This window comes from Grus americana, chromosome 4 (genome assembly GCF_028858705.1).
Source record: "Grus americana isolate bGruAme1 chromosome 4, bGruAme1.mat, whole genome shotgun sequence".
Taxonomy (NCBI): Eukaryota; Metazoa; Chordata; class Aves; order Gruiformes; family Gruidae; genus Grus; species Grus americana.
The window spans coordinates 11,204,964-11,231,873 of NC_072855.1; the positions used below are offsets into that span (position 1 = coordinate 11,204,964).

The following is a 26,910-nucleotide window of genomic DNA, read 5'->3' on the forward strand; positions in this document are numbered from 1 at the left end:
GGGCCAGCCGTGCCCCGCTGCCCCCTCGCCGGGGGCCGGGCGGAGGCAGCGCTGCCGCGCTCCCTGCCGCGCCGGGGCGGCGCTGCCCGGCCCTGCCCTGAGGGGCCGGGGGGCAGAGGCGGGCGGCTCAGCCGTTGGGAGCCGCGGCGGGGCGGCCGTTGGACCGTTGGCGGGGGGCGATGAGGGCGGCGGGGCGGTGGCGGCGGGGCGGCGGGGCGGGGCGGGGGTTCCGCCGGGCTCTCTAGGACGCCGGCGCCCCGCACACCCACCATGGATCTGCTGCTGGTGGTGAACACGAGCCTGGGCTCCCCCAACGAGTCCCTGACGCTGCCCCCCTCCTCGCCGTCTTCCTCGGTCCTCCTGCAGCCGCCTTCCCCCTACTCCCCGGCGGCCGTGGCTAGCCTGGCGGCGGTGGTGGGCTTCCTCATCGTCTTCACCATCGTGGGCAACGTGCTGGTGGTGATAGCTGTGCTCACCAGCCGGGCGCTGAGAGCCCCCCAGAACCTCTTCCTGGTGTCCCTGGCCAGCGCGGACATCCTGGTGGCTACCTTGGTCATGCCTTTCTCCTTAGCCAACGAGCTTATGAATTACTGGTACTTCGGCAAGGCTTGGTGTAACATTTACCTGGCGCTGGACGTGCTCTTCTGCACCTCCTCCATCGTCCACCTGTGTGCCATCAGCCTCGACAGGTATTGGTCGGTCACACAGGCGGTGGAGTACAACCTCAAGCGGACCCCCCGCCGGATCAAGGCCATCATCCTCACTGTCTGGCTCATTTCAGCAGTCATCTCCTTCCCACCATTGATCTCCATGTACCGGGACCCTGAAGGAGATGTCTTTCCCCAATGCAAGCTCAATGACGAGACATGGTACATCCTTTCTTCTTGCATTGGCTCTTTCTTTGCCCCCTGCCTCATCATGGTGTTGGTCTATATCCGCATCTACCGCGTGGCCAAGCTAAGGACCAGGACCCTCTCTGAGAAACGTACGATGCCAGAGGGGTCCTCCCAGACTGAGAATGGCTTGAGCCGCGCTGCTGGGGGCTGCACGTCCCTGAGGATGCAGCTGGGAGAGAATGGACATTACTCAGTGCACCACTGGCGCAAAGCTTCTGAGCTGGAGGACATTGAGCTGGAGGAGAGCAGCACCTCGGAGAGTAGACGGAGGCGGAGCCGGGAGGAGCATCCCCGCAAAAGCAGCAAGAGCCAGTCCTTCTCCTACTCGTATTCCTCCAAGCACTCTAGTAGCCGTCTGTCCCGCTCTAGCAATCGCTCCATGCAGTTCTTCTCATATCGCCGTCGCCGGAAGCGTAGCAGCATCTGCCGTAAGAAAGTCACCCAGGCCCGGGAGAAACGCTTCACTTTTGTGCTGGCCGTGGTCATGGGGGTCTTTGTAGTTTGCTGGTTCCCTTTCTTCTTCAGCTACAGCCTCTATGGTATTTGCCGGGAGGCATGTGAGGTCCCTGAGACTCTCTTCAAGTTCTTCTTCTGGATTGGGTATTGCAATAGTTCCCTCAACCCAGTCATCTACACCATCTTCAACCAGGACTTCCGCAGGTCCTTTAAACACATTCTCTTTAAGAAGAAGAAGAAGAACTTCCGGCATTGAGCTGGAGGGATGGATTTGCCTTGAGCAGGAGTGGAGTTAAAAAAGGAGAATGCTCTATCCTGAAAAGGAAGCGAGGGAAGAGAACATGGGGTTTGGGCTTAGAGAGAATGAGGAGGGCTCGCCCCCTTGGTGGAACAGAGTGGTGGTATGGGGTATGGGGATAGTGTCGGGGAGGCTGAGGGCATTCACCGTGGTACAGAAGGTGACGTGGTGCTGGAGGAGCAGTGCTGGAGTGCAGATGGGTAAACGGGGAGGGGAGCGATTGTCTTTGAACCCTAATGGAGGGCATGGGGAGTCCACAGAGGAAAATAGGATAAGACACTGAGTTTGGGAGGCAGTGCAATTTTATGGGCTCTGGAATTTTGTGGGAAAACAAGCAGAGACATCAAGAGGAAAGGATTAAGTGGCAGTGATGGTGATTTCAGTATTTATAAATAGAGCAGCTGGGGCCTGTGGTGGGCTCATCCCAGTAAGAAATTGGCTTTTACTGCTTATGTGGGGCAAGAAAGTGCAAAGTACCAGGCACTGACAGTCTTTTGAGTTATGAAAGGATTTAAATGTTTGCCAAAAAACCCTAAAGAACAATCCAAACTCTTTTCTAAATAAACCTTTGTACTGTTAAAACCTTCTGAATGATGATTTTACACAGAGCTTAAGTCAAACAGAAAGCATGGGATTTTCTTTTTCTTTGGAGGGGTCTTTGCATGTAGAGCTGGATGGGAAATGTTTTTCCTATCTTCCCATAATTTTTGATTTGTCAGTGGGACAAACCCGGGAGTCTTGCATGTTTTCATGAAATATGAAAAAGAGCATATACACCCCGTGACCTTATTTCCCCCATTGGATTGCCAGGCAGTGAATTCCTGCTCCATCCCTCTCAGATCAGTGGCCTAAGCACCTTGCTGTCCTGGAGCAGATAGTGGGGGGAAAAAAAAAATCATTTTGGTGAACTCACCTAATATTTTCTGAGTTAAAAGAAAAAAGTCGAATTCCCAACCAGCTCAACTTGCACGTGCCCTGGGGAACTTTTTCCCCACTGTTTATAGGTCCCCCTCAAAAAGCTTATCTCAGGGGCCGGATGCATGCTGCTCTCATTCTCAGACAGGCAGTTGGAGGCAGTCTGCTATGCAGATTTTCAGAGGAAGAGCAATCACCACACCACTAAGGTCTTTAAATCCTTTGTATTTACAGTCTTAGAGCAACTAAATCTTTTCTATTTATTTTTTTAATGAGAAGCATACATTGCAGATTGTCAGTGGTGTATGTGAACAAATCTCAGAAAGAAGGTGCAGCTGTTCCAAACCTTTGATATTAATGCTGCTTTCTTTCCCTTTTCCTGTTTGCATTTCTAGTTTTTGATTTCAGAGGATTTTGTTTGGGGGGAGGGGAGGGAATAGGGGAGAAGAGTTCGACTAGTTATTAAAGCAAACGATATTTCCCATGGGTTTATAATATGTCATAAACTGTAATGAAGAGAATGAGAGACAGGGACTGGTGTCTTTACATTCACCACTGAATGCATACCGAATGTAAGACTCAGCTGAGCATTTACATCCCTTCTCCAGCTGTGCTGCTGTAAGGTGTGTATTCTGTTTGCGGGGTAAATACTGCTCCATTTTATGTATATCGCTCCTTCCATAGGCAGCAGGATTTTCCATAGTAAACGGCTCTTTGAAAAACAGAACAGAATCTAATCTCATACGGCAGGCTTCTTGAAACAGCTAAATTGAATCTATACCTGAGAATGATTAGATATCCCCTTCTTTGCTCCCTCTGTTCTGTCTGAAAGGTGTCTGTAGCCTCTCTTTAAAAATCTCTGTGGCATAAGGAGAAATGATAGAGCAGTCACTTTGCTTCATCAGTTTTCCTAGTAAGCATTTGGTTCACTTAACCCTGGAAAAGGAGGTTGTCAGTGGCTAAGATTCCAGTGTTAATTCAACAGAGAATTTAACTTCAGGGCCAACTCAAGGCAGAGTTCTGCCAAAGTAAGGATTAGATGATTGCACCAAAGGCATTAGAAGTTTGCTTGATTTCACTAAAGAAACAATTGAGACATTTTCAAATGTCTAAGTCTGTAACTTATTGGATCCTTTCTTGAAATAAGGCTTGGAGTTGTGGAAAGATTGGAGGTTTGTTTAAACATCTGCACTTAAAGAAAGGATGTTAAGACTTATTTTCAGGAGCATCCCTTTGTAGATTACAAATGGTTTGGTACAAGTATGTACCTGAGGCAGATAAAGAGACAAAAAAATAGCAACCAAGAGGAGGAAATTACAAGCCATTTTCTCTTTTGCAAAATGGAGAATTCTTTTTAAAGTTACATCAAGAAGAGCTGAAACAAGCTCGTATTATTTGTAGGTAATGATGTAGCTAAAAAGTTCAGGTTTGTTTAATCTGAAGAAACATAGAATTGCCAGAGCAACCAAAGCAACATATGGTACATAGCTACTACCTCTGAGCTACTGGACAGCTTCATTAGAGATACCTATTCCTATCAAGAGGAAGGTCTGCTTTTGTCACTTAATGCTTGTTTAGAGTGGTTTCCCAGTCTGCAGACACAGAGCAGTTTCACTGTTGCACCGCTTTTGAAATGAGATTTGTTGCCTGTAAACATAATCCTTCCCCTTTGTTTTTCCTTGTAGAATTTAAGGAGTCTATGGAAATGAAATTTAATTGACAGTCAGATTTTAGTGGACGTGAAGTATATATGGAATGACTGATGTGCCTTAAAAGTAATTTCTTCGCTATAAAATTATTTTGTGGTCATTATAAACATAAAGGAAATAATGTTTCTATTTTTGTTTTGCATTTCCAAATGTCTAAAAGGGATTTATGCAGATACTGAACATCTATGTGCAGCAGCATACTTAAAAACAGGGCATTTTCTGTGGTTTTAATTTATTTCTCATCACAGTTACTCATCTGATTCAATGCCTCAAGAGGATCTTATTTCTTCTGAGCTAGATAAAAAGTAATAGTCATCAATAAAGATGTGCAGTATACACCCCTTTTAAGTGCATTTCCCTCTAAATTAGTGAATACAGAGGATTTCTATAAAAATTGTTTTTAATGTAACTACTGAACATGCTTCAAGGAAGTAAAATGGGGCTGATCTATTTTTTTAATTACGGTGTTCTCTTATTACTTGTAATAGCCGAAGACTGGAATTTGTTTGTAACATACTGTGTGGTGTTAACTTTTCATAAAAAGTTATCAGCTCTGCTACTCACACTGTGGTTGTGCTTCCACTTTAAGTTGGCTAATAGCATATTCAGGGAAAAAATAGTGAATGCAGCTTTTGCTCAAGAAAAAGGGAGAAGACATTTTATGTTTCAAATGTGTCCAGTTATGTCTTTGATCACATGTGATGAGCTGGTTGAAACATTCATTCTTTACTGTTGTGGAAGAACAAAATGTTACTATAAAGCCATATTGATTTTAACAACAAGCACCTGATCTTTAGCAGTTCATTTGCTCATTTCACCATGAAAAAAATTATCTGTCAGTCTAAAATGAGAAGTTAATGTTTTCAAAACCAATTTTCTGACCAGTAGTACTATTGGTTGGTTATTGAAATATCGAATAGTACAACTTAGCTAGGGCAAGACCTCAGTGCTGCCATTCTTCAGCCCTCTTCTGTGGGAGTTTTGCATGACCGAGAACTGCAAAACTGGGCTCTTCAAGGCTTGGGGCAGATGGAAGGGGCCTTGTATATAGGAGATTTGACAGGATCACAGCCTGAAATCATTGTCTAAAATAAGAATCAGGCCCTTGTTGTTCTGTGTGATCTCTGTTCAGAACAGTCATGTTGCTCCAAGAACACTGGCAATTTCTGGGAAGTAGAACTGAGATGAAAGACTACATGTGAGCAGCTTTGCCCACATTAAGGTGTATCACCCTTGGTGAGTAATCCCAGAAAACTTCAGCGGAGTTTACTTGTGAAGGAAGGAACTACTTGGTGTGAGCGAGGACATTAGGAGCTTCCTTAGACATTGCCTTTTTTTCCAGTAAATGTGCCTGAGGAATGTAAGCAAACATCTGTGCATAAATGTACAAGAACTGAAAGAAAGCAATCCTCCCTGCATAACTTTGACTACTGTTCAAACCCATAGAAGGTGTGGGTAAAGGGGTTTCTGACTACATAACCAGAGCAACAAACCCTACTGTATATTTTCAGTATAAGCTGCATGAAGAGCATTGTCTGATTGCATCTGGTTTTTGGAGAAGAAAACTGTTGGTCTCTTTCTTGCTCTGTGGAAGCTGGTACTGGTTAGAACAGCATCTGTGAAGCGTGAGGATTTTGTAGGAAATGTCAGTAACAACATGCAGTTCAGGAGAATGTTCTAACCTTAAACTACGACTACTGTAAAAAAGGAGAGAATACTTACAAGCTGTGCGAAATGAAGGCCAGATGCTATCTGTGAGTTAGTTTTCATGGTTGCTCGTTGTGACCTTGGTGAGCAGAAGGCAACTAGATGCTTCAGAGAAAAAGCTCTCATTTGGAGAGGGAACGGTGTGTGAGGAAATGACTACCCACAACACCAGAGGAATTAATATTGGCTTACCTTAATATTGTAGACAAGTACAGTGCAGGAATTTGCCTTTTTCCTAGCACAATAGCAAATATTAATTTGCCTTCCAGATCTATGGGTCAACTAGTCCATACAAAAGGTGAGACAGGAGAAGGTAGGAATAAGGGATGGATCACTTTGGTGTTCAACACCAAACTTATGTTTGTGTTTTGTCCTTGAAATTAAGCCAAAAATATAGTTTGGCACTGGGACCCAAAAGGCCACAGAGCATCAATAATGCTACACAGAATATAGTCTAGTTTTAGCAAAAAGCATCAGCTCATATTATACACCCTGCACATCTCCATTGCAGGACAGAAATGGGAGAGTCCGACACTTAAAGCGTGTGAGAAAGGAGTAATCAGCAGTTTGAAGGGTCATGGATGTATTGTGAAATTTCTCTAGCTCTGATAACTGAGCTGGTTTTAATTTTGTGGCTTCCCAATCACTAAGAAAGACTAAGGGAGGTACATAACATGGAAACAGTAGAAATACTGCTTCTCAAGGAAGCAAAAAGTGGCAAATTGCTCAGAGAGTCAGTGTTCAGACAGTTATACCGTTATACCAGATGCCCAGACCTCCAGTGGTTGGACACCTCTACTACTGGTTTAGTGGGAAAGGCTGGGGTGTCTCCCACTCCCAGTGACTGTCATGCTTGCTCTGCATTTAGGTGATACCTACAGTTGGTACGCTGCCTTTGTTTGAAGTGGAAGCCCTTAGAGTACAACACAAGACATTTTAAGTAGTTTATCTCTCCTCTGGCACATGTCCTTCACTACACTAACCCATACATTTTTTAATTCAGCTGCACAGCAGTTGATAAGGTAGAGAAAGAGATTGCCAGTATCTTACGGAAAAAAAAGAAACAAGTATGGAAAACATTAGGAATTGAAACCTAGTGTCTCAGTCCTAGCCTAACAACTTACAGCGATACCAGTCTTCCTTCCCCCTCCCCTCCTTGTTTTTTCTTTTGGAAAACAGAAATTCATACAAAATTGCAGAAGTTTATTTTTAATAGCCTACACTGATGATACTGTTTATACTAGAAAAAGAGCTTTTCTGTCAATAAATGCCATTCTACTGTAAAGCAATTTTCTTTACTATACTTCTCTGAAAAATCTAATGAAAAGTAAACCAGCACTTAATTCAATTTGTCTATATGTAACTCTCTTAACAAAAATGCTTTATTAAAGGTCCTGAATGTAAAGTACACAAATCAAATATAGCTACCTGCTTCATCAAAATCAATTAGTTGTGTTTCAGCATTTTTGTGAATAGCAGTCATTCATTTTGTATGATACTCTTTCCTGATAGCTCTCTGCTGACAGAGAAAGCTGTACACCCTGTTGACAAGAGGAAAAAAATGAGGATTTATACTTGCCTCCATTAATTTTGTTAAGCCTCCTCTAATAAATTAAAAAGCAGGCCGCCAGAAGTAGGTCTTTTGGTGCGATGTCTAGTAAGTGACATGAGTCAGAGAAATAATAACCTGACTGGTTCCGAGATGTACAGCACACTTAATAGAGAGGCTAACCCTAGGCTGCAGGGACATGTTTCTCTTGTTTTTGTTCTCTATGCCTTTGACCCAACATTTCAAATTATTTCCTCCATAGCAGAACACTTTCAGCACAGCATCGCTTTCAACCTAGTCTGTTGGAGCAAGAAATTAATACTGAGGTCTCCCACTTCCTCACTGAGTGCTTTCACCAATAGACTATTTATAAAGGTGATGCAGCTAAAATGCCTTTCCTTTAGGCACATAAATGTTTTATTTGATCTAGCTTTTTGTCTCTCGATAGACTAACACTCTCATTCCACAAGGACATTCTCTATCTGGAAAGCAAATACAGCTCAAATACTGGGAAGAATATGAGAAATCCTGAAAACCCACAGCCACTCCAACTGTATTTTAAAAGAAAAGGTCACAGCTGAGCTAAGGAAAAGGCTTAATCTTGTCTGTGGTGGGGATGCCCTATCTGAGACCACCTATTCACGTGGGCCTCTCATCAGCTTGTGGTGCAAACAGTGTGTGGAGCCGTTCAGTTGGGGCCCTTGCAGCTGTACTGAGGGAAGCAATTTCAAGTGTCCAGCAAAGACTAAAGTATGAAAATATGTGCCTATTGAATCGCTCCACATTATAGCAGACTCTCTCACTTTATCTTTCTGTTCCCTTTTTGCACTCCTCGCTTGCAGTCTGAGTACAATACACAGCACACACTTGCTGTGCCTCTACCTTGTATGCCTCAGTGTCTGATCTACAAAGGGTAGGTAGCGCTTCTCCTCCTCCCAGGTGTGCCGGGAGGAGTCCCCAGAAAACTACCTGTGAGATGCTTTGATTCTGGGTTGTGCTATATATGTAGGTACCTTTAGTGGAGTAACAGGAGTGATGCTAAAAGTTCTTGGCTCACTGCAAGCCATACTGTTTTATCACCAATAAATTCTTTTGTGCAGAGTTTTGAAGTCTGTATAAATGTGTATTCACTAAGGTTGGCACTGATTTGTTTACATCAGCAGCAATTTCTGTCGGTGATTAAAGGGAGACTTTTAGTCAGTCCGTTGGACTGCTAGATTTGGTTTGTTGCATGGTATATCAGAGGAACATGATGCATAGTTTTGACAACACAATTAGTAATAGAAGTGATTAAAGATTCCTTTTCTGCCAGGAAAAAAATGCCACTTTGATGAAATCTGATCTTTCCTTAAAGAATGTGTCTGCTTTACTCCATATATAATGGAAACCAGGAGATCTTTGATCAGCTTCTGCTGGTCTGACTGCTACTGGCTTGGCTGGCTGGCTCCTGGGAAGGCTGCTGGATAAGATGCCAGAAAGCCGAGACTTCCAGGCTCCTGGATCCTGGGCAGCCCAGGCCCCTGGGTTTATGGGCATTCAGCTCTGTTCTCCATTATCACTTATCTAAATGCTTCATAACCTTTGTTATGCTTAGTCTGTCAATGTCTTTATGCATTAAAGAGGGACTACCATGCCCTTTCTGCTGATGAGAAACCGAGAGATGAATGCCATTTAGGTAGGAAAATCTTAACAAGCTTCTACTTTATGTGGATCCTTCCAGTTGCAAATCCACTATTGATTCTCAGACTCCTGCTAAGCTCCAACATATAAAGTTCTTTCTGTGCTTTAAAGGTCTGCTTCTGGCTCTGTGAATGTTGCATGCCCACAGAACTTGCACATGAATCCTATCAGGAGGATACAAACTAAATGTTTCTGTCCTTTGCTTGTCTCCATCTGGCAGGCAGGTCATGCAGTTTGGGTTTTGCAGAATGAGAAAAAAGTAAGGCATTACCTCCAGTTTGTGAGGAGGCACTGGCATCGCTAGCATTTTTTTTAAGGACTCTGTGTGTATTTTCAGTCACCAGTGTTGGATTCACATTCCCATTTCTAGAAGCCTGTTTTTTCCATGTATTGAACAGGTACCTCAGGGCATAACTCTGACCTATAATTTACACCCCAAAGGAGCGGACTTTTTCTGTGCTTCTGGCAAAGTACAGAAATCAGAAGTGCTACTTAAAAAAAAAAAAAAAAGAAAAAGAAAAATTGACCCAAGATCCCAAAAAACTAGTTACTGAAATAGCCAACCTCATTTATGGGTCAAGGCTCAAATTCAGGCAGAAAGACAGAGATAAACCCAGGGACCTTTCATATCTTCCATTTCTTTTAGTTCCTGCCAAGTGTCTCAGGATACAATGTGGATCACTAGATCATTCTGTTCTCACACTTTGAAGGTCACCTCCCTTGAGATTATTGAACCTTTGTCTTCAATAATCCAGAAATTACGTGGAAACCCAATGAAAAATAAATGATATAGAGTCAAGAAATAACACGATTCCATTGTTAGGCATGATGGACTCCCTAACTGGCAATACACTTGTTGGGAGCAAACACTTTGGACTATTGAGCAACTCTATATGTATTTTTCGAGCAAAGTGATGACCACAGAGGGAACTTGAATGCCTGGTGAACATTTTGTACAGAGGAGGCTTCCTGACAGTATTTACCACCTTCAGAAAGGCCAGCCAATGTCTATCAAACTCATACTTCTCCTAAGTAAGGGAAGGGATTGTCCCCTAATATGGTATTACATGAAAAAAGTAAGTAGAAGTAATTTTAAAAAGCAGTCATGCATAGTAAATGTGGAAGGAGAAGAAACCTGTCTGTTCCTGGAGAAAGAGTTCAGCAGCAGTTCATTCTTACATAGTTCTGCCATCTCCAGCTTGGGATAACTCACAGTCACAAAGGTCGAGGCCGCCCTCAGGTTACAACATTTTCAAAAAGTCTCACAACTTTTGTATGTGTTAACTAGTTTTTTGTTGTGGTAACAGTTACTATTAATTAATGACAGAAATTACTTTTTACCCCTCCTTTTCTTTCAGAGGAATAACAGGCAGAAAAGATATTTTACAAGACTACAAGAATAGCTGTTCCTTTTCTATTTTAGTAATTCAAAAATAAACATTAGGAATAAACATTAAAAAAGAGTCATTAGGAATTTTGGATGCAAATTAACCATTTCATTCTCTGATTAATCAAGCACAACTGAATTAACTCAATGCACGACGCACTTATCGCTGAGGTTTTAGATGTCATGTAATAAAATATCTCAGTTGCCCAGAAAGGCTGGGCTGTCTGTCCTTAGAGGTTTTCAAGACCCGACTGGATAATGCCCTGAGCAACCTTGTTTGGCCTCATAGCTGACCTTGCTTTGAGCAGGAGACCGGACTAGAGATGTCCTGAGGTACCTTCCAACCTGAATTAGCCTATGACTCTAAGAGCTATTTTCTCCTAATATTAAACAAAAGGAAAGTCCTCATTATTGGATAGCATCAAAATAATATATAAAGATGTACATATTTGGCTATAGGTGGGCAAATTTTGCTCATCTCTTCCTTAAGCCATTTGGATCTCTAAATCTTTTCTATCATCTGCTGTGTGCAAATTCTAACACACATTTGTCTGGGTCGAGGGCACAAACCTTTTCTTTAGAATTAAGGTAGTAACTAGGGACCCCTACAGCATGTTCATTTCCTGCCAACCCTACTCCCGAGTCCTTAACAGTAGAGGCACATACACATACAAATATTTTACAGGCATTTTCTTTAGAACTCCAGCCCAAATATTGCTTTTGATTGTTTTTTTTTCAACTAAAACAAACTATGTTTATGTCCAGTAAGTCAAACATGTCTTCATGATCTGCTGATGCTGAAGTGGTGAAGAACATAGATCATAAAGCACCAAGTCATGATTTATACCATAGCTGTTGTGAGCGGGATAAAAATAACAAGGAAGTTAATATGTGTTTCCATACACAGCTAAAGACTTTAGTTAAATCCTGAGCAATAGGAATCTCTGACCACAACACATGTTGCTTCATTCTTCCTTCGTTTTTGCATGGAAGGTGTCTGACCCTTCTGTAGAAGTGGCATTTCAGAGGATCAGGTGCTAGCTGATGAATTCATGAATATGTTGTGACATCCGGAATTCCAAATCCTTTCCTTCCTTTTGAAGTGTTAGTAATGTTTCTCTGCAGTTACAGTGCAGATGATATTGTAGGGCATGGCAATATAGTTGTATATTCCATGTAAGTTATAAGGTTTGTTATTTGGTTGCCGCTAAGTATATCACAGCGCTAGAAAATGCTCTTAACATATGGTTATAGTCGTTGATGTAGCTTGCACAAGTACAACATAAAGTATCTATTTCCTCTCTGTGTTCACTAAGGAAAGAAGCAAGATGCCTGGGGCCAAATCTGCAGCAATGGGGGGAGCAGAGCTGGTCTGCAGCTGCTCGCTGCAGTCTCCGGTCTGCGGACACCACTGAGGCAGCCGAAGCCCACCTGGGTGAGGGAGTGGGGAATCAACAGCTTCGTGAAGCCACAGGCTACATTTGTTCCTCACTAAACTTGTTCATGGGATCTGATAAATTAGTTATCAAACCCAGTCCTTTCTGTCTGCCCACCTCCACTGTCTTTTATGAAGCTCCAGAGGTGCTTGGTACCGTTCACACCTCCACACGGCTTCAGAAACTTCAGAAAACTCTTTCAGGCCCTCTTCTGTCATGACAGGGACTCCGAAAACACAGCAGTTTTATTTAGCCTTTGGTACTTTTCAGATAGAGTAAAAGTGCTAGTTCTGGGCCCAAAACTTAAAAAAAATTGAAATTCTGTTTTATAAGATGTTAACAGCAAACAGAGACATTATCGAGGCCTAGACAAGGATTCATATCTATTTCTGTCGCTGGCCTCAAGCCCAGTGTGTAATGTGCTTTGAACCTGTCATTTCAATCTCTTGCCTCTTTGTTTCATGATAAGATATGCACAATATTACTTCAGTTGTAAATATTTTTGAAAGTTATGAACCACAGCAACAACAACAAAGTGCTACAGAAGTCCTAGATCATTAATGTTAGAAAAACATACAATAAAAATGGGAGAGTAATCACTGAGGTACTACTTGTTAAGGAATTAATTTGTCCTCTGGTTTTGCTTTAAATTAATTGAAATTTGAGGGTCGCAATATGCATCGTTAATGTTTACTTTTATATGTAACTTTTGTAGCTTTCCCAAACTCTTGTACACTGAAATAGCTGTAAAAACTTTGAGTTTGCTATTTTATGTATCTACAGAATATATTACAGAGCTGATGATTTATCAGTGGGTGTTGGTTTCTTTTCCCAAATAACAAGCGATAGGACAAGAGGAAATGGCCTCAAAGTTGTGCCAGGGGAGGTTTAGATTGGATATTGGGAAAAATTTCTTCACTGAAAGGGTTGTCAATCATTGGCACAGGCTGCCCAGGGAAGGGGTTGAGTCACCATCCCTGGACGTATTTAAAAGACGTGTAGATGTGGTGCTTAGGGACATGGTTTGGTGGTGGACTTGGCAACGTTAGGTTTATGGTTGGACTCAGTGATCTTTTCCAACCTAAATGATTCTATGATTATAGCTAAAAGCCAGAACAATTTTTAGAGGAAAACTTTTGCCTTATATTTTCCTTCTTAGCTTAAGTTGATATTATTTGTAAATATTCAGTGCAAAACCTCTCACTGTCTGCAGTGCAGGATTGGGAAGGAGGTATTAATCTCTGTGGGAGCTGTGATTCTGGGAACAGTGCTTGCCTTGAGACTTTGATGTTTCTGAGGCAGTTCCTGTTTTGGGGTTTTTATGTGCAAGTTCAGTGCCTAGAAGAATGATTCCTGCTCAGGATACAAATAATGATAAATTGTCTGAATGTGGAAAAAAACTCTGGAATGATAAATGTCAACGTTTTGTCTACATATATCCAGAATACTGCACTCATGAGGCTTCTAAATCAATGTGCTCTGCTTCTGTTCTTCGAAGTTATTTTTATACCTATTTCCCAAGCAATTGCACATCCTACAATGAGAACTACATATGTTCCAAGATTAAAATATCAGAAATAAGCCATTTTTAAACCTTCGATGCTCAAAACAAATGACAAGCACTTTCTTTATATGCTAGCTGAATATTCAACTCAAACAATTAAATAATTACATTGTGGAAAATGAAAATACAGTTCAGGATAACTATATGCTTTTATTTGGTATTGTTAAGACTGTAAATTGCCCCCTGAGATTGATTTAATGTATACGTAAATTTGTCATGTGATTTCAAAAGTTTTTGTCTTTAAGTTCCATTTTCATTCTTTCTTAAGGAGCAATCGCGTACACACACACAGAGTCAGGTAAATATTTCCATGAATAGCCTCAGGGTTCCTTGGCAAGAATGTAATTGTCTGTGCACTGACTCTGTAACTGAATTGCCTTCCTTAATGATGGAATACTGGTTTTATAGGCCACTGACTGCTCCCCTTTAATACTCATTAATTATCATTTTACTTTTTAAAATGAATGTCCCTTTCTCTTTTTCTTCCTTCATGTTTCTTATGTTTCTTCCCTATTCCACAAACCCCCTGCAAAAGTGCAGCGAGTGCAAGAAAATAAAGCAGCAAAATGACTGTAAGCTGGTATTGCAGACTCCATTTCAAATAGATGCCTCCTGCACTGCAATTGAATTAACCAATGTTGGAGCTCAGAAACACAAGCAGACTCACTCCTAACATTCACAAGTAAAAGATGCCACTGCCTTCTTGTAATCTTTTAGATCCAGAGACCTGTAATGCAGAAAAATAATTTTTCTTTGGGTAAGTGTATCTGGGGATAAATTTGAGTAATACATAAGAAAGAACACAGGGGATACCAAGCTCTGCAGTGTGCTTCAGCTACAGATGGCTACTAGTCCATCACCCTCAGCTTCCAAATGGGGCCTTGGAGAAACCAACCCATGAAATAGGCATCATTTCATCCGTAATGAAATGTTCCAGTGCAGATTATTTACGTTTTCCTCTAGCTTTTTAGAAAAGTTTCCATTCTGTGCTGTAAACCAGTATGTGACATTTCAACTTCCAAAATAGTTGAGAAAATTAGTGCTTAGGTCAACTGGGCTGTTAAAACCATAACTATGGTTTTGCTGGAGTGATGATTACAATATATATTGTGCAGTAGAAACAAACAGATTCAGCGTATGTGACCACAAAATACAATTCTTATATTACTACTTCTTCTAAAATCAGGTAGAGAAATACTGAAGAATTTATAGCTCCAGCCTTCTTTTGCTGCAATGTAGTCTCATGGTATTGATTAGCAAATCCTACGAAGAGACTGTAGAGGAGAAAGTATCGTGCATTCACGAAATGGAAATACGCTGTCACAAGGCATTTATTTTGCATAGGCCAACTCCTCATAATTCCTCTAGAAATGATCCATCATTGGACTTGATCTTGAATTCTGGAGCTCAGGGGGAAGAAAGGGAAGGAGCTCTTGCCTTATAAAGGTAGAGTTTATTTTTACACACCTGCTGTGTTCAGCTGCCTTAATAGCTGATGCCTCCTCTGCATGAGAGCTGTATGACAGAGCTGACAGAGGGGTTTGCTGGAAGAGAGTGCACAGACTTTTGTGATGGGTAGCAGCAGTTTTCAAGGACACCGAAAGATGTTGCAAAGGACAGGAACTGAGCTGAGTTGAATCAAACTTCACCTCTGAGCCAGATTAGCTGGTGATATTCTCTGGCAGGACCAAGCAAGAAAATCCCTTGGGATGGGAGCCAGACTTCTACTGAAACACCTGGATACTGTGAGCAGGTTTGGGAGGTGGGTGGAGGTGTTACTAGAAGGACCATCTGATCAGTGGATGCAAAGGAAAGAAACACGCTACCACTAAAGTCACTGAAGATGGGAGTCTGCAATTTTCCTCTATGCCACCCCACAGATTATATTCAGTTTTCAAAAGCATTTCAATTAAAAACAAAACAAAACAAACCAAAAAACCCCAAACCATGTACTTAACCTACTTAACAAAAATGAAACCCTTTTTTGTACCACTGGCTACCTAGCAGGAGAACTGGAGCTAGTTTTCAACATTATTTTTCCCATTCTGTCAACGTTTTTCACAGAGTTTTAATATTTCCTAATTTTTTTGCAAATGGAAAATAGCAACGTTGGGAAAAACTCTCCCAAAACATATGACTTACAGCCCCGTTTTCTATATTTTTATTCCTCTACACCTGTCTTCCTACTTATAGATTTTTTTCCTATTTTGCTACAGAAGTATGAAGAAAAATAAAAATCTAAACTGGCAAGATATTAAGAATTTCAGATTAGTTTCTTGAAAAAGTTCTTAAAATCCAAACAAGACAAACAGTGGGAAGATTCAAATGAAAAGTTCTGGTGACTAACAAGTCACTTCTTGGCAGAGATTTTTGTATGAGATATCAGGGTTTCTAAACTAGTGTTTTCCATTTGAGCTTAGAAGCGATAATGCGAGTACTTGATAGGCATATTTCTGCCTTTGGTTTTATTCTCTACTAAGAGTAAATTTTGTAATGCTTTTGTCAGAAGCTGGATTTCACAAACGGTAACTAAACAAACCGCAGTGCTCCGTGGGGAAGACTCCCCAAACACGTGGCTACCACTTAGCAGTTGCTCGCTCAGAGGATGGGCATTGCTTGTTTTCAGAAAGAGCTGCTCCATTAGCATGGCAAAAACTCAAGCTTGGAATTTAGATATCTTCAGTCTGGACTAAAGAGAGTGACTTTAGATAATGGGTTTTGAAAATCTTGGTTCCTTGCATCTGATCCCAAGCAAAGAGCACTACCTTAAATCTCTTTGCTTGGATTATAACCAATTTCTATTGCTATGGTTTAGCAGCTTTTGAAAATAATTTCAGGGAATCTTTTGTTGTCATAAAACAATACCTTTTATAATTCAGTCCCTGCCATCAACGCTTTTTGTTTTTATAATATGATCTATCAATAAAACATTTACTATTATTCAATCAGTATAAACTCTGTTCATGCTCCTCTACTGTACATTTCTTGATGAAAAATTTGTGACAGTTCTAAAGCCAACTGATCAGCAAGCTGATTTTTTAATCATATGCATGGGTGAAAGTATTTTACTAAAAAGGAGATATGAAAAAGAAGTAGATCATTATTACTGAAGCAGAGATTGCTTTATGTTTTTATCTTCTAAAATGTAGCTGAGAAGATCATTATTAAAAAAGGAATGCCATTTTTCAAAAGAATTTGTGGCAGTAACAGCTAGTGAGGCATTTTTTTATTAGCTTCAAGAGGGAATGCCTGTTACATAATACCTCAGCAATCGTTCCAGGGCACAAAATTCAGAGCTAGATAATGATGAGAAAACATTCAGGAGGGCACAGATTCAGAAACTTGGTTTGCAAACTTCTACAGAATTGGCATTTATAGATTTTCTGTGTTTTGTATAGTGTATAATAAAGAGTACTATTGCTCAGGTAGAGTAGGTATAAACATTTACTACATAATGCAAATACTTTCATCTTGCCCTGATAGGTATGAAAGCTGTTCTCCGTATATAGAACTGAGATTTCAAGCTGTAATAATAATATATTAGATTCTGGGGGGGGAAGTCCAAAAGACAAACCAGAGACATTTTATTTTTCAGGACAGGATGTGTAGAACAGTTCCCATTCCGGTATTGAGGGGGAAAAGTTAAACTTCATTTACAGTGGTGAATGCATGTTTCAAGCTAACCTAATTGAATTTCATCTACTTGTCCGCCAGTAGTCATGACACTTTTATTTATTTCTGTTTCATCTTCTCCCCAGTAGGCTTCCCTCATTGGCACAGATGGATTCTGATATCAAAGGCAATTTCCAGTTGGCTTTAGGACAGCTATTATTTAATTGTTCCCTTTAACTGTCTTTTCTCTGTCACCAGAAGCTTCTGAAAATTCTTGTATTTGAAAAAGGCTGTGGGGCAAATTCTCTGCTGGGATATTTCTACGGGGCCACACTAGCAACAAATTTCACCTAGTAAATTCCACTCTCACCACAGTATCTTAAATTTCTCTATAGATTTTTGTGATAGCCCATAAAACCTTTATGAAAATAACCAACATCGATACCCCAATCAACCAAACCCCAATAGCAACTTAGCAAGCTGCAGCATCCATCACTTCTCTCCTAAGCTACTGAGGAGAGCTACTGGAAAGGGGCTCGTCGCCTGGGGTCGCAAAGCAAAGCCTTTTGAAGGAGACAGGCTCCCTAGCCTGGGTGAAGAACATCGAGTTGCTTTGCACCTCCTCCTGTCATCGCTCAGCACAGCAACAGCGCAGGCACCAGGAGGGACCCTGCAGCATCCTTCAGTTTACTGGCCACAACAATTGTATTAAGAAACGGTTGCTCAGCAGGTTCAGCTAGTCTGTGAAAAGGGATAAAATCACAGAAAAATGGTGAACTGGGACACTGGCTGCCAGCGCCACCTCAGGAATCTCCACATCATGTTCCACAGCAAACGTGTCCTTAATCATAATCCACAAGCTGAACGGCTTTGGGGACATCACTCCTTATGTTGGGACACCTTGTACTTATGCTGGTAGGAACAGCTGTGGTGTCAACTGTGTCATGGTAAAAACCATTGTTTGAGTGGCTGGTGGCGATGAAAGATGACAGTTTGTAATCCTACCTGCTTGCTTAGGCAGAGAGGTTCTGCTGAAGACAAAATGACTCCCTTCCCAACTGGTGGATCAAAATCTGCTTTAGCTTTCTGAGGGTCAAGAGGGCATGAAGAGGGTTCAGAGTAGATTTAGACATATCTTGTAGAATATGACTACGAAATTTCTTTGTGTACCTTAGTTATTAAAGAACTGTTGACTGACAGATGAGCAGTGTGTGCATTTGTGCTTCAGAGCACTATGGTGTGTAAATAGGTGAGCAGTACCCTGAAATATTGTTGCATTCAGCTGGAAAGCTGCAGGGATAATTGGTCTTGACTCAAAAGGAAATAGAAACTAGAACAGGAGAGATAATTTGGGGATATCATGTTAACAAAAGGAAAAGAAGGTCGTTTCTCTGAATATTTTTTCGCACACGTACAGCAACCTAAATCTGACAAGCCATCAGAAACGCCAGAGACAAAGATATTTGCATTTCTAAACACACCAAAAGCTTAGAAGCTAAATTCTTTTTCTGCAAGATCATGAGACTTTACTAAAGCCAATGCCAAGAGCTGCCTGTAGGAAACATATCTGTTAAGAGCTCTATTCTGAACCTTTTTGCATCAGAGCTTTATTTCTGTCATGTGCTCGTGCATGCACGTTTCCACTAGCTCGGGAGTGCATAATCAATCCTACATAAGACGTATTCCCAGGCCACTAAGCAAGACTGAATTAAGGATACACTTCTGGTGTGTTTAAAATGGTCCTGTAGTAACATTTATTTTTATGCTGACATATATGTCATCTCAGTAAATCCTTCTGTCACACTCTAGATATAAGGCTGTAAGCCAAATAATCCTATGGACAAATAAACGTTTGGATTTAAACTTTAAAAAGGAAACTTTTATATGATACAGTGGTAACGCTCATGGATATAGCCAGGTGGCATCGTTCATTTACAGTCAGCTCTCTCAAGGGACTTGGGTGTCACAGTGCTCAAACTTGTGCCCTGTGCTGAACTCCAGTGATTCGTAAACTCTCAAATTAAGCCATTTTCTCCTCTTTACGTTATATGAGGGCAGAAAGCGGATGTAATGAGAGTGGGAGAGTACAAATGAGTGTCTGCAAAAAATGTATGCTAAGCACATTGCTACTGGAAAAATCTTGGTGGCATGGGTGGGTGGAGAGACATTTTCTCACGGTGTCAGGCAGCTAATCGGGCTTCAGAATTGTACTTCTTTTTCCTTGGTATTCACAGGAATACCATGAGGTAAATTTGGGGTCAAAATTGTGCTTTCTGTCCCTGTTACTAAAGTTTTCTGCAGAAGAAATTTGAAACTTATTTCTCACGGCTTTCCTCTAACCACAACTCTGCAGGGTAATCTGACAGGGGAGAGCCACTCTCATTCACAGGTGGAAACTCTTCCTCCATACAGAGAATAATTAGAATATCATTTTGCCCAGAGTAAGGCATAACCCAGGAACTAAAGTCTTACAGGATTCATGAAAAGAAAGGGAAGACCTGAGCTTCAGTCCTGAACTCTCTAATGCTCAGTCTGAAGCAAGAAGAAAAATCACAATTTCTGTGGCCCAGCAAATATGTAATTATATTTGGCAGGGAACGGTTCTGACAAAACCAAGAGACATGCAGGCACACCGCTTATAGCAAGGCTGTCTGGCCAGGCAGCAAGTCAGCTCAAGGACTGGAAGAGAAATCTTCCACAGCCCTGAAGAGCGGGTGGGAGAAAGGAGATATTAATATATTCCCATATGCTTTTGCGTGAGTAATGGCTGTGGCCCCGGTTCTGGCTGGATTGAATTTGCCATAAATGGAGAATGAGGAATAGCCGCTTCGTGAGTCCCAGCAAAGCTCGGGGAACTTCCATGTGAAAATCTTGCAAGGATGATAAACAAAAAAAAAAAAATCTCACAATACATTAATTCCTGCATGTTTTAGGTGAGATCACACAAGGGCACGTCTGCTGAGGGGCCTCAGCCTCACACGGCTCTCAGGTCTTACAGGAGATGAAACTCGACATCTGCAAATGCTTACGGCAGAGTCCTCACATGCAAAGCTTGTTTGTCCAAACCGACTGTGCATACACTGGATTTCATCAGTGATCTGATGGCACGTCCAAGAGGCCCTTTATGAAGGATTTGTTCCACTACTGCTTTAATAAATATTCCCTCTGTATCACAGGCAACATTAACCTCTAATACCAGATCCATGCCTAGATTTTGCTCTCCACCCCCAGAACAAGATTAGCTGTGTACCTTAAAAGAAACCTTATTAAATAATAATAATAAAAATTTTGATTCTTTATAGTCCTACTGTTACTGTTTCCATCCATCGACAGAGGTAATGAAGTAAGGAAATGAAATGTTCTTTGGTTTTGAGATTGCTAGTGAAATTATGCAGACAGATCATTTTCCAATCTTAAATCTAAATAATTCAGTTGCCATAGGATCAAAGTACGTGTTACGCTGCCCTCAGTTTTCCACGCATTGATTCATCCTTATTCCCCTTAGCACATTTTCCCTTTGAGTTGATAATGCTCATAAAAGCAGTTGGCAGTGAGTACGGTCACCATCCAGATTGCTCATTATCACACTTATTGTTCTAAGCCTTATGTTCTCCTCCTTCTCTTGTAACCATTTATACTTGAGAAGTAAAACCTTACCTTGTGTGTACAGCTGTGTAAGCACTCAGGAGAAAGTCAAATCTCTTGCATTCATACCATAGCATACAAAAGCAAATGTTGCAAAATGGCTTAATCTTTGTTGTTCTAAACCAAAATCCATGAAGTAAAATACAATAACATAACATAAAAACCAAATGCAGTCACTGGTGATGCTTATACTCAACTTCTTCTGATGTATCAAAGCAGCTGCATTCATCTAGAAGAATTAGATTTCTCAGAGCGATGGTCTGGTTTATTGGCTGTATGTGAGGACCAGTGGAGTTAAACACCTGATGAGCTCAGGTGTTGGAAGTCAAGGACCTTTTTTTCACCATTGCACCTTTCACAAAGCATTGACTACAGCAAAGACTACAGGAGTCTACAGAGTTGCCCCTTGTTAACAGGGGTGTGAGTCAGGTCTCAGCAACATTCTCCAGTTATTTGCTAGCAGAGAGGAAAGTATTCCTGATGTCACTCTATAACGCTGGGGTTTAGAGCCTGTACGGTTGCAGACAGTCCCACATGGAGGGACACACTCAGATGCCTGACAGGTCTTTTTAAATAATGTATTACAAAAGCTTCTTTGTGCCGCAGTCTTTCAGGCAGTTACCCTAAGCACCTTTCTCTACGTACTTTTAAATCTGTTCTATCCTTTTTTCCTTAGCAAAGAATTATTTTCTATTTGTATCATGCCTAACAATGGTCCTAATTATACAGAAGCCTCTTATTTATATCACATTAAACATAAATAGCAATAAAATAGAGTCTTTCCTATGACCTAAACATAAGGTACTTGAACAAACATATTTTGAGCTATCATAATGCAGATTTTAATGCTTTTCCAAGTGTATATATTTTTGCTACTAGCTACAAAACTTACCCTTGTTACACAGAAAGTTTCCAGTTCACATTTGTGCAGAAGCTTGCAATTCTCTAACTTATCTTAAAATTCTTCTGGAAGAAAGAAAAGTGAGACAAAATTTTTGTCAAAACAAAATATATTTAAGGTTACAGCTCTATTTTTAGCTTCCACACCTGGTTTTGTTTGATTAACAAAATTGGTTTGGAAATTGCCAGATCTACTTGGAAGAAAAAGTTCTCAGGTTTCCTTGATTGTACACATCAGTTGCCTTTGCCACTGCATTGTCTTACTTGTTTTATCAATTGCTTAAAAAGATGATGTTCTGCAGTCATCTGAAAGAAAATCCTGTTACAGAGAAATCTAGGGGACTTGGACACATCATTGGCATTGCCACAATAGATCTACCGAGATGGAAATTCTGAGTGTTGTAATGCTTTTGGGGAACTGTAACACCGAAATTCAAATCCTGGAGGTAGGCATGAAAATGCTGCAAGAAGGACTGAAAAAAAATGGGGATATTGCTGAGGAGAAGGGAAAAAGAAACTCACAGCTCCACCTGCAACTCAGTATCACAGCACCAGGTATCACCACAAGTACTTCTGTCTGCCAAGCAGCCCTTAAAGTCTGACAGGCTGTGGAGCGTTTCCTGCTTTAGATCCACGTAAAGAATAACCTTTCTCAGCTCAAAGGTCGTATAGCCAACCCAGGGCATATAAGTGCCCAGAACTGAATTGCTGTCCTTTCATTGGACAGGCTTTGGTCTGAAGAGTTAATTTTGTTATTTTTTCTCTGCAATATTTAATTGAATTTGCGCCAGGAAAAACCAGTCTTTCTGTGTACGTTAAGATTAAATACTAGCTATTTATGGTTTGTGCAGACTAAACCATAAAACCAAAGACAAAAACTTCAAAGGATTGTTTAGGCTGCATCCCTGGACTGGTGCAGAACACTTACCCAGCCTCTTCTTGAAAGCCCTCGGTGACACATTGTCCTGAGTTGGGCTCTTACCTCCCTATCGGTTACAAAGTTTTTCCTATCATCCAGCCAGAATCTTCTGTCTTCCAAATTAAACCACTTTCCTTTTGCTCCTCCCGGAGGGCATGTAAAACAATTGATCTCTATTCTCTTTCTGTTCAAACAACCAGGACGGGCAAACATTTCACATAAACACACACACTCTTCTAAGAAATCTCTCTGATACGTTGTTTCTCTTCTGATGGGAAGCTGGCCTGTTGCTGGCTGATGATTTGAACCTTGCAAGAATTACAATCTAGTCTAATTTGTAAATAAGATTTCAAAGTTAGGGGGGGAAAAAAAAAACAAACCCACAAACCAACCCCCCCCCCCAAAAAAAAAAAAACCAAACCAAAAAACAACAAACCAAACACTACACCAAAACAAACCAACCAACCAAAACCCAACCTGGGAATCCCACATCAGGCACCTGCCCTTCTGCTTCCTTGAAACACAACCTACAGTGACATAAATCATGAAATAAAGTCACACTGTGCTGCAGCTATTCTACCCCAGAATATGCCCTACGTTGCACATTTGCTGTGCAAAGCCTGTACAATGCAACCTTGCCCCTCTCTACAACATCTCCCTCATCTCTTTAACCCCTGCTCATCAGGTCATCTCGGGGGTGAAGATCCACCATGTTAAACAAAAAGAGTAGAAGAGGGTGAGCTGGGATGTCATGGATTGTTCAAGGCACTGCACAAGGAGGATTGAACAAATGTTTGGAGGCATCTGGTAGAGTTTCTTATTCCTTTTGTTGAGCCTTTGAATAAGTGCACTGAGGCAGATGTTCTGTGAGTAAAAGTGATCCACACTGAAATGGAATTTGATTCCAAAATTCCAACAACCACAAGGAGATTCTGCTTTGCATTGCATTGTATTTTTCATAATGTAGCCTTCCCTTTCAAACAATGAAGTACTTCTTTTTTAGTTGCTAGGTTCTGAAATTACCAGATCCCTCCTTGTGTTCAACCTTATACACCAGAGCATAAAGGGCCTGATGTACACAGCACTGAGGAATCTGGATTTTCATGCAAAGCTCTCCACTAGCATAATCTGCTCTGTCTTCCAAGACTATGGATGCCATGTGATGTGTGGATGGCTGCTTCTGCATGCAGCTCTATAGGTGATGGAAGACAGCCAGGTAGAGGACACCTGTGCCAAGGGAGAGCAGATGCATCCTGTTTAAGAAGCTCCAGGAGGCACGATGGCTTGAGATGAGGCAGTAACTCATTTTTTTACTCATCCCAGTATACATAGCAATAATGCTTCATTTCTTGATCAGGATTCATTCGGTTGTTTGTAAAGCAGCTACAAACCTGGAATGAATCTGTATTGGGTGTCCATAGCAAGGTGTTGGCAGCGAGGGGCTAAAGGGATGGTCTCTGTGAGAAGAGACCAGGAGCTGCCCTGTGTCAGACATGGTCAGCTCCAGCCAGCTCCAATGGACCCACCACAGGACACAGCTGACCCCATCAGTCAAGCTGGTTGTGCCTCTGGGAAAACATATTTAAGAAAGGGCAAGATGAAACACAGTGGAGAGAGGAAAAAAGTGTAAGGAACAGTCCTGCAAGCACCAAGGTCAGTGAAGAAGGAGGGGAGGAGGTGCTCCAGGCAGACCATGGTGAGGCAGCTTGTCCCCCTGCAGCCCATGGAGGACCATCTCAGAGCAGACATCCACCTGCAGCCCGTGGAGGACCCCACACAAGAGCAGGTGGACATGCCCTGAAGGAAGCTATTGCCCATGGACAACCTACATTTAGAGCAGGGGAAAAGTGTGGGTAGGAAGGAGCGGCAGAGAGGAATTATTATGGACTGACCGTAAGTCCCCATTCTCCATCCCCCTGTGCTGCTCAGAGTGGAGGAATTAGAGGAGTCAGGAATGAAGGAGTGAAGCTGACCTTGGGAAAAAAGGCGGGGGGGGTGGGGGAATTTTTTTAATTTTGTCTTTGTTTCTCACTATCCAAATCTATTTAAATTAAATTATTTTTTTCCCAAGTCAAGTCTGTTTTGCCCATGATGGTAATTAGTGAGTGATCTCTCTGCTTTTATCTTGACCCATAAGCTTTCTTGTGTTATGTTCCTCCTCTTCCCTGTTGAGGAGGGAGAATGAGAGAGCGGCTAGGTGGGCGTTTGACAGCTGGCCAAGGCAAACCCACCACAGAATCATTGCATTCAGTGCTTGCCAAAGATTATTTTTGAGTATTTTTGAAGCTGAGGTGAACTGCAGGAGTCACCATGCCTTTTTGATTCTCGAGATTGGTTCACCAGCATTTGTGCAGGCTATTGAATTTCAGAATTTTTTTTAATTACCATCACTTCTACAAACAGCTTCTGAATTTCAAGGCATTTTGTCTTTCAAGAGCAGAAACCTCTCTTCTGATCTCTATTAGATTTTTTCCCTTGAATCATATTACAGGTAGGCTTGGTAACACCACTTATTTGAGGTTTCCCAACATCCTGGTTTCAGTTGCTTATGACCTTGCTAACCTTCCACTTTTGGAATACATGATTTCTATAGTGCATGAATAACAAAATATTTTTAGAAAATATAAAGCAATGTATTTTAGTCATTTCTGAAAATGAAGTAATGGAAAAATGTTATTTTGTCCATCACAAAAATGGAATCATTCAGAAGAAAGAATCCTGAAAATGGTTTACTAAGGATCAAAGACAGGTGGTCCTGCTTTGGGACGACCCACAGCCTTTCTGAATCCAGTCTTCCTTGTTGATGCACTCATTCCCCAACCTCATATCTAACTTATAGGGGAAGTAATATTTTCTTATGATTGAATGGAAACCAGGAGCTCTTTGTTCATTTCTTGGCACTTCATCAGAACCATTATCTTTCTGAATGATAACTGTATCTCCATTCCCTGCATTTATTTTAAAACAGCTGTTTCCTTTCCCCCATCTTTTATCTGACCTGCCAATTATATATGTATCAGGGCTGAAACACCATCTGTGTGTTTGTGGAATGTTTCTTCCACTAAGGCTGTGCCTTAAATTGATAACTTTTGATGTTGTCATAAAAATATAATCTGGAAAACTGATCAAGACCTGGAGAGTCTGGAGAGCAGAAGAGAGTAATATGAAAGGAGGCACGCTGGAGTTTATCTGAGCTGCATCAGGAAATCCGTGCAGGTGACGTGAAGTGGTAGTTATCACTTGCATGGGTTTATCTCTTCTTCCCCTGTAATACTACATGATCTAACACAGTAGGGATATCTTTCTGTCGCCCACCGTGGTGTTAAACTGCAGCCACAGCTATCAGACCTGAATGCGAGGGCTCCACAACACAATGTGATATCTCTGATGCCCTTCACACTGACATTATTAAAAGGAATAGTAACACTGTAGCACCTTATACTCAAGATAATCTTTAGGGTGCTGTAACTAAGGAAGACCCAAGAAGAAACCGGGGCTTTTACAAAAGAAAATGTCCTAGGTTGTCAAACGAATGAAAACCTTTATATATTGCAGTTTTACAGACAGGTGAAAATTCTAATGTTAAGCTATGAAAGGCTGAAACACAGTACTTTTTTCAGATGAGATCTCTGTGGTTAGTTTCTTTGTAACCTACATGAGCATGTGGAGCACAGATGGGGCATCTAAAGAAATTCTAGTCATCATTAATATTACACATTCTTCTGTAAGCACAGGAGACTATAGCATCACAGCTCGAAGCAAAGGGCCTTCATGGATTAGCTAAATCATATCTTTTGTCAGTTGATGGTAGTGTAACAATCCAGGCTCTACTTTATGAAAACTAGCTTAGAGTTCCAGCCATCACGTATTTACACAGTACATGTTTCAGCATGGCCAATACACAACTACAGAGCACCATACTCATTATTCATTTTCCTTGGTACTAGGAGTACTGGATGTCTGAAGGATAAAGTCGCCAGAATTAATACACAGGTTTAATCACATCAGTTGTTTCTAACCTTCAACCACACCCAATTTGCATAACGTAAGCTTACTTATAGGCTGTTGGACATTACTGTAGGGGTGAAATAATGAAGAAAGGCGACTCCAAGTTCTGGTAATTGTTTTCTTGGCTTAAATATTTAGTGCAATGTTTTTTTCATGCCATTATATTTTATTATTGAAGCATACTAGTGCTTTTACCAGTTAAATGTAGTGATTGCTCTTTTGTTTGAGT

At 41.3% G+C, this 26,910-nt stretch overlaps 1 protein-coding gene across 1 annotated transcript; it reads left to right on the top strand.

Moving 5' to 3' along the window:
• The first annotated feature begins 215 nt into the window (after positions 1-215).
• On the top strand, positions 216-2,967 carry ADRA2C (adrenoceptor alpha 2C). The gene has a single exon (XM_054825419.1). It carries the CDS (start codon positions 271-273, stop codon positions 1,606-1,608), a length of 1,338 nt encoding a protein of 445 aa, XP_054681394.1. The 5' UTR covers positions 216-270; the 3' UTR covers positions 1,609-2,967.
• Positions 2,968-26,910: the final 23,943 nt, after the last annotated feature.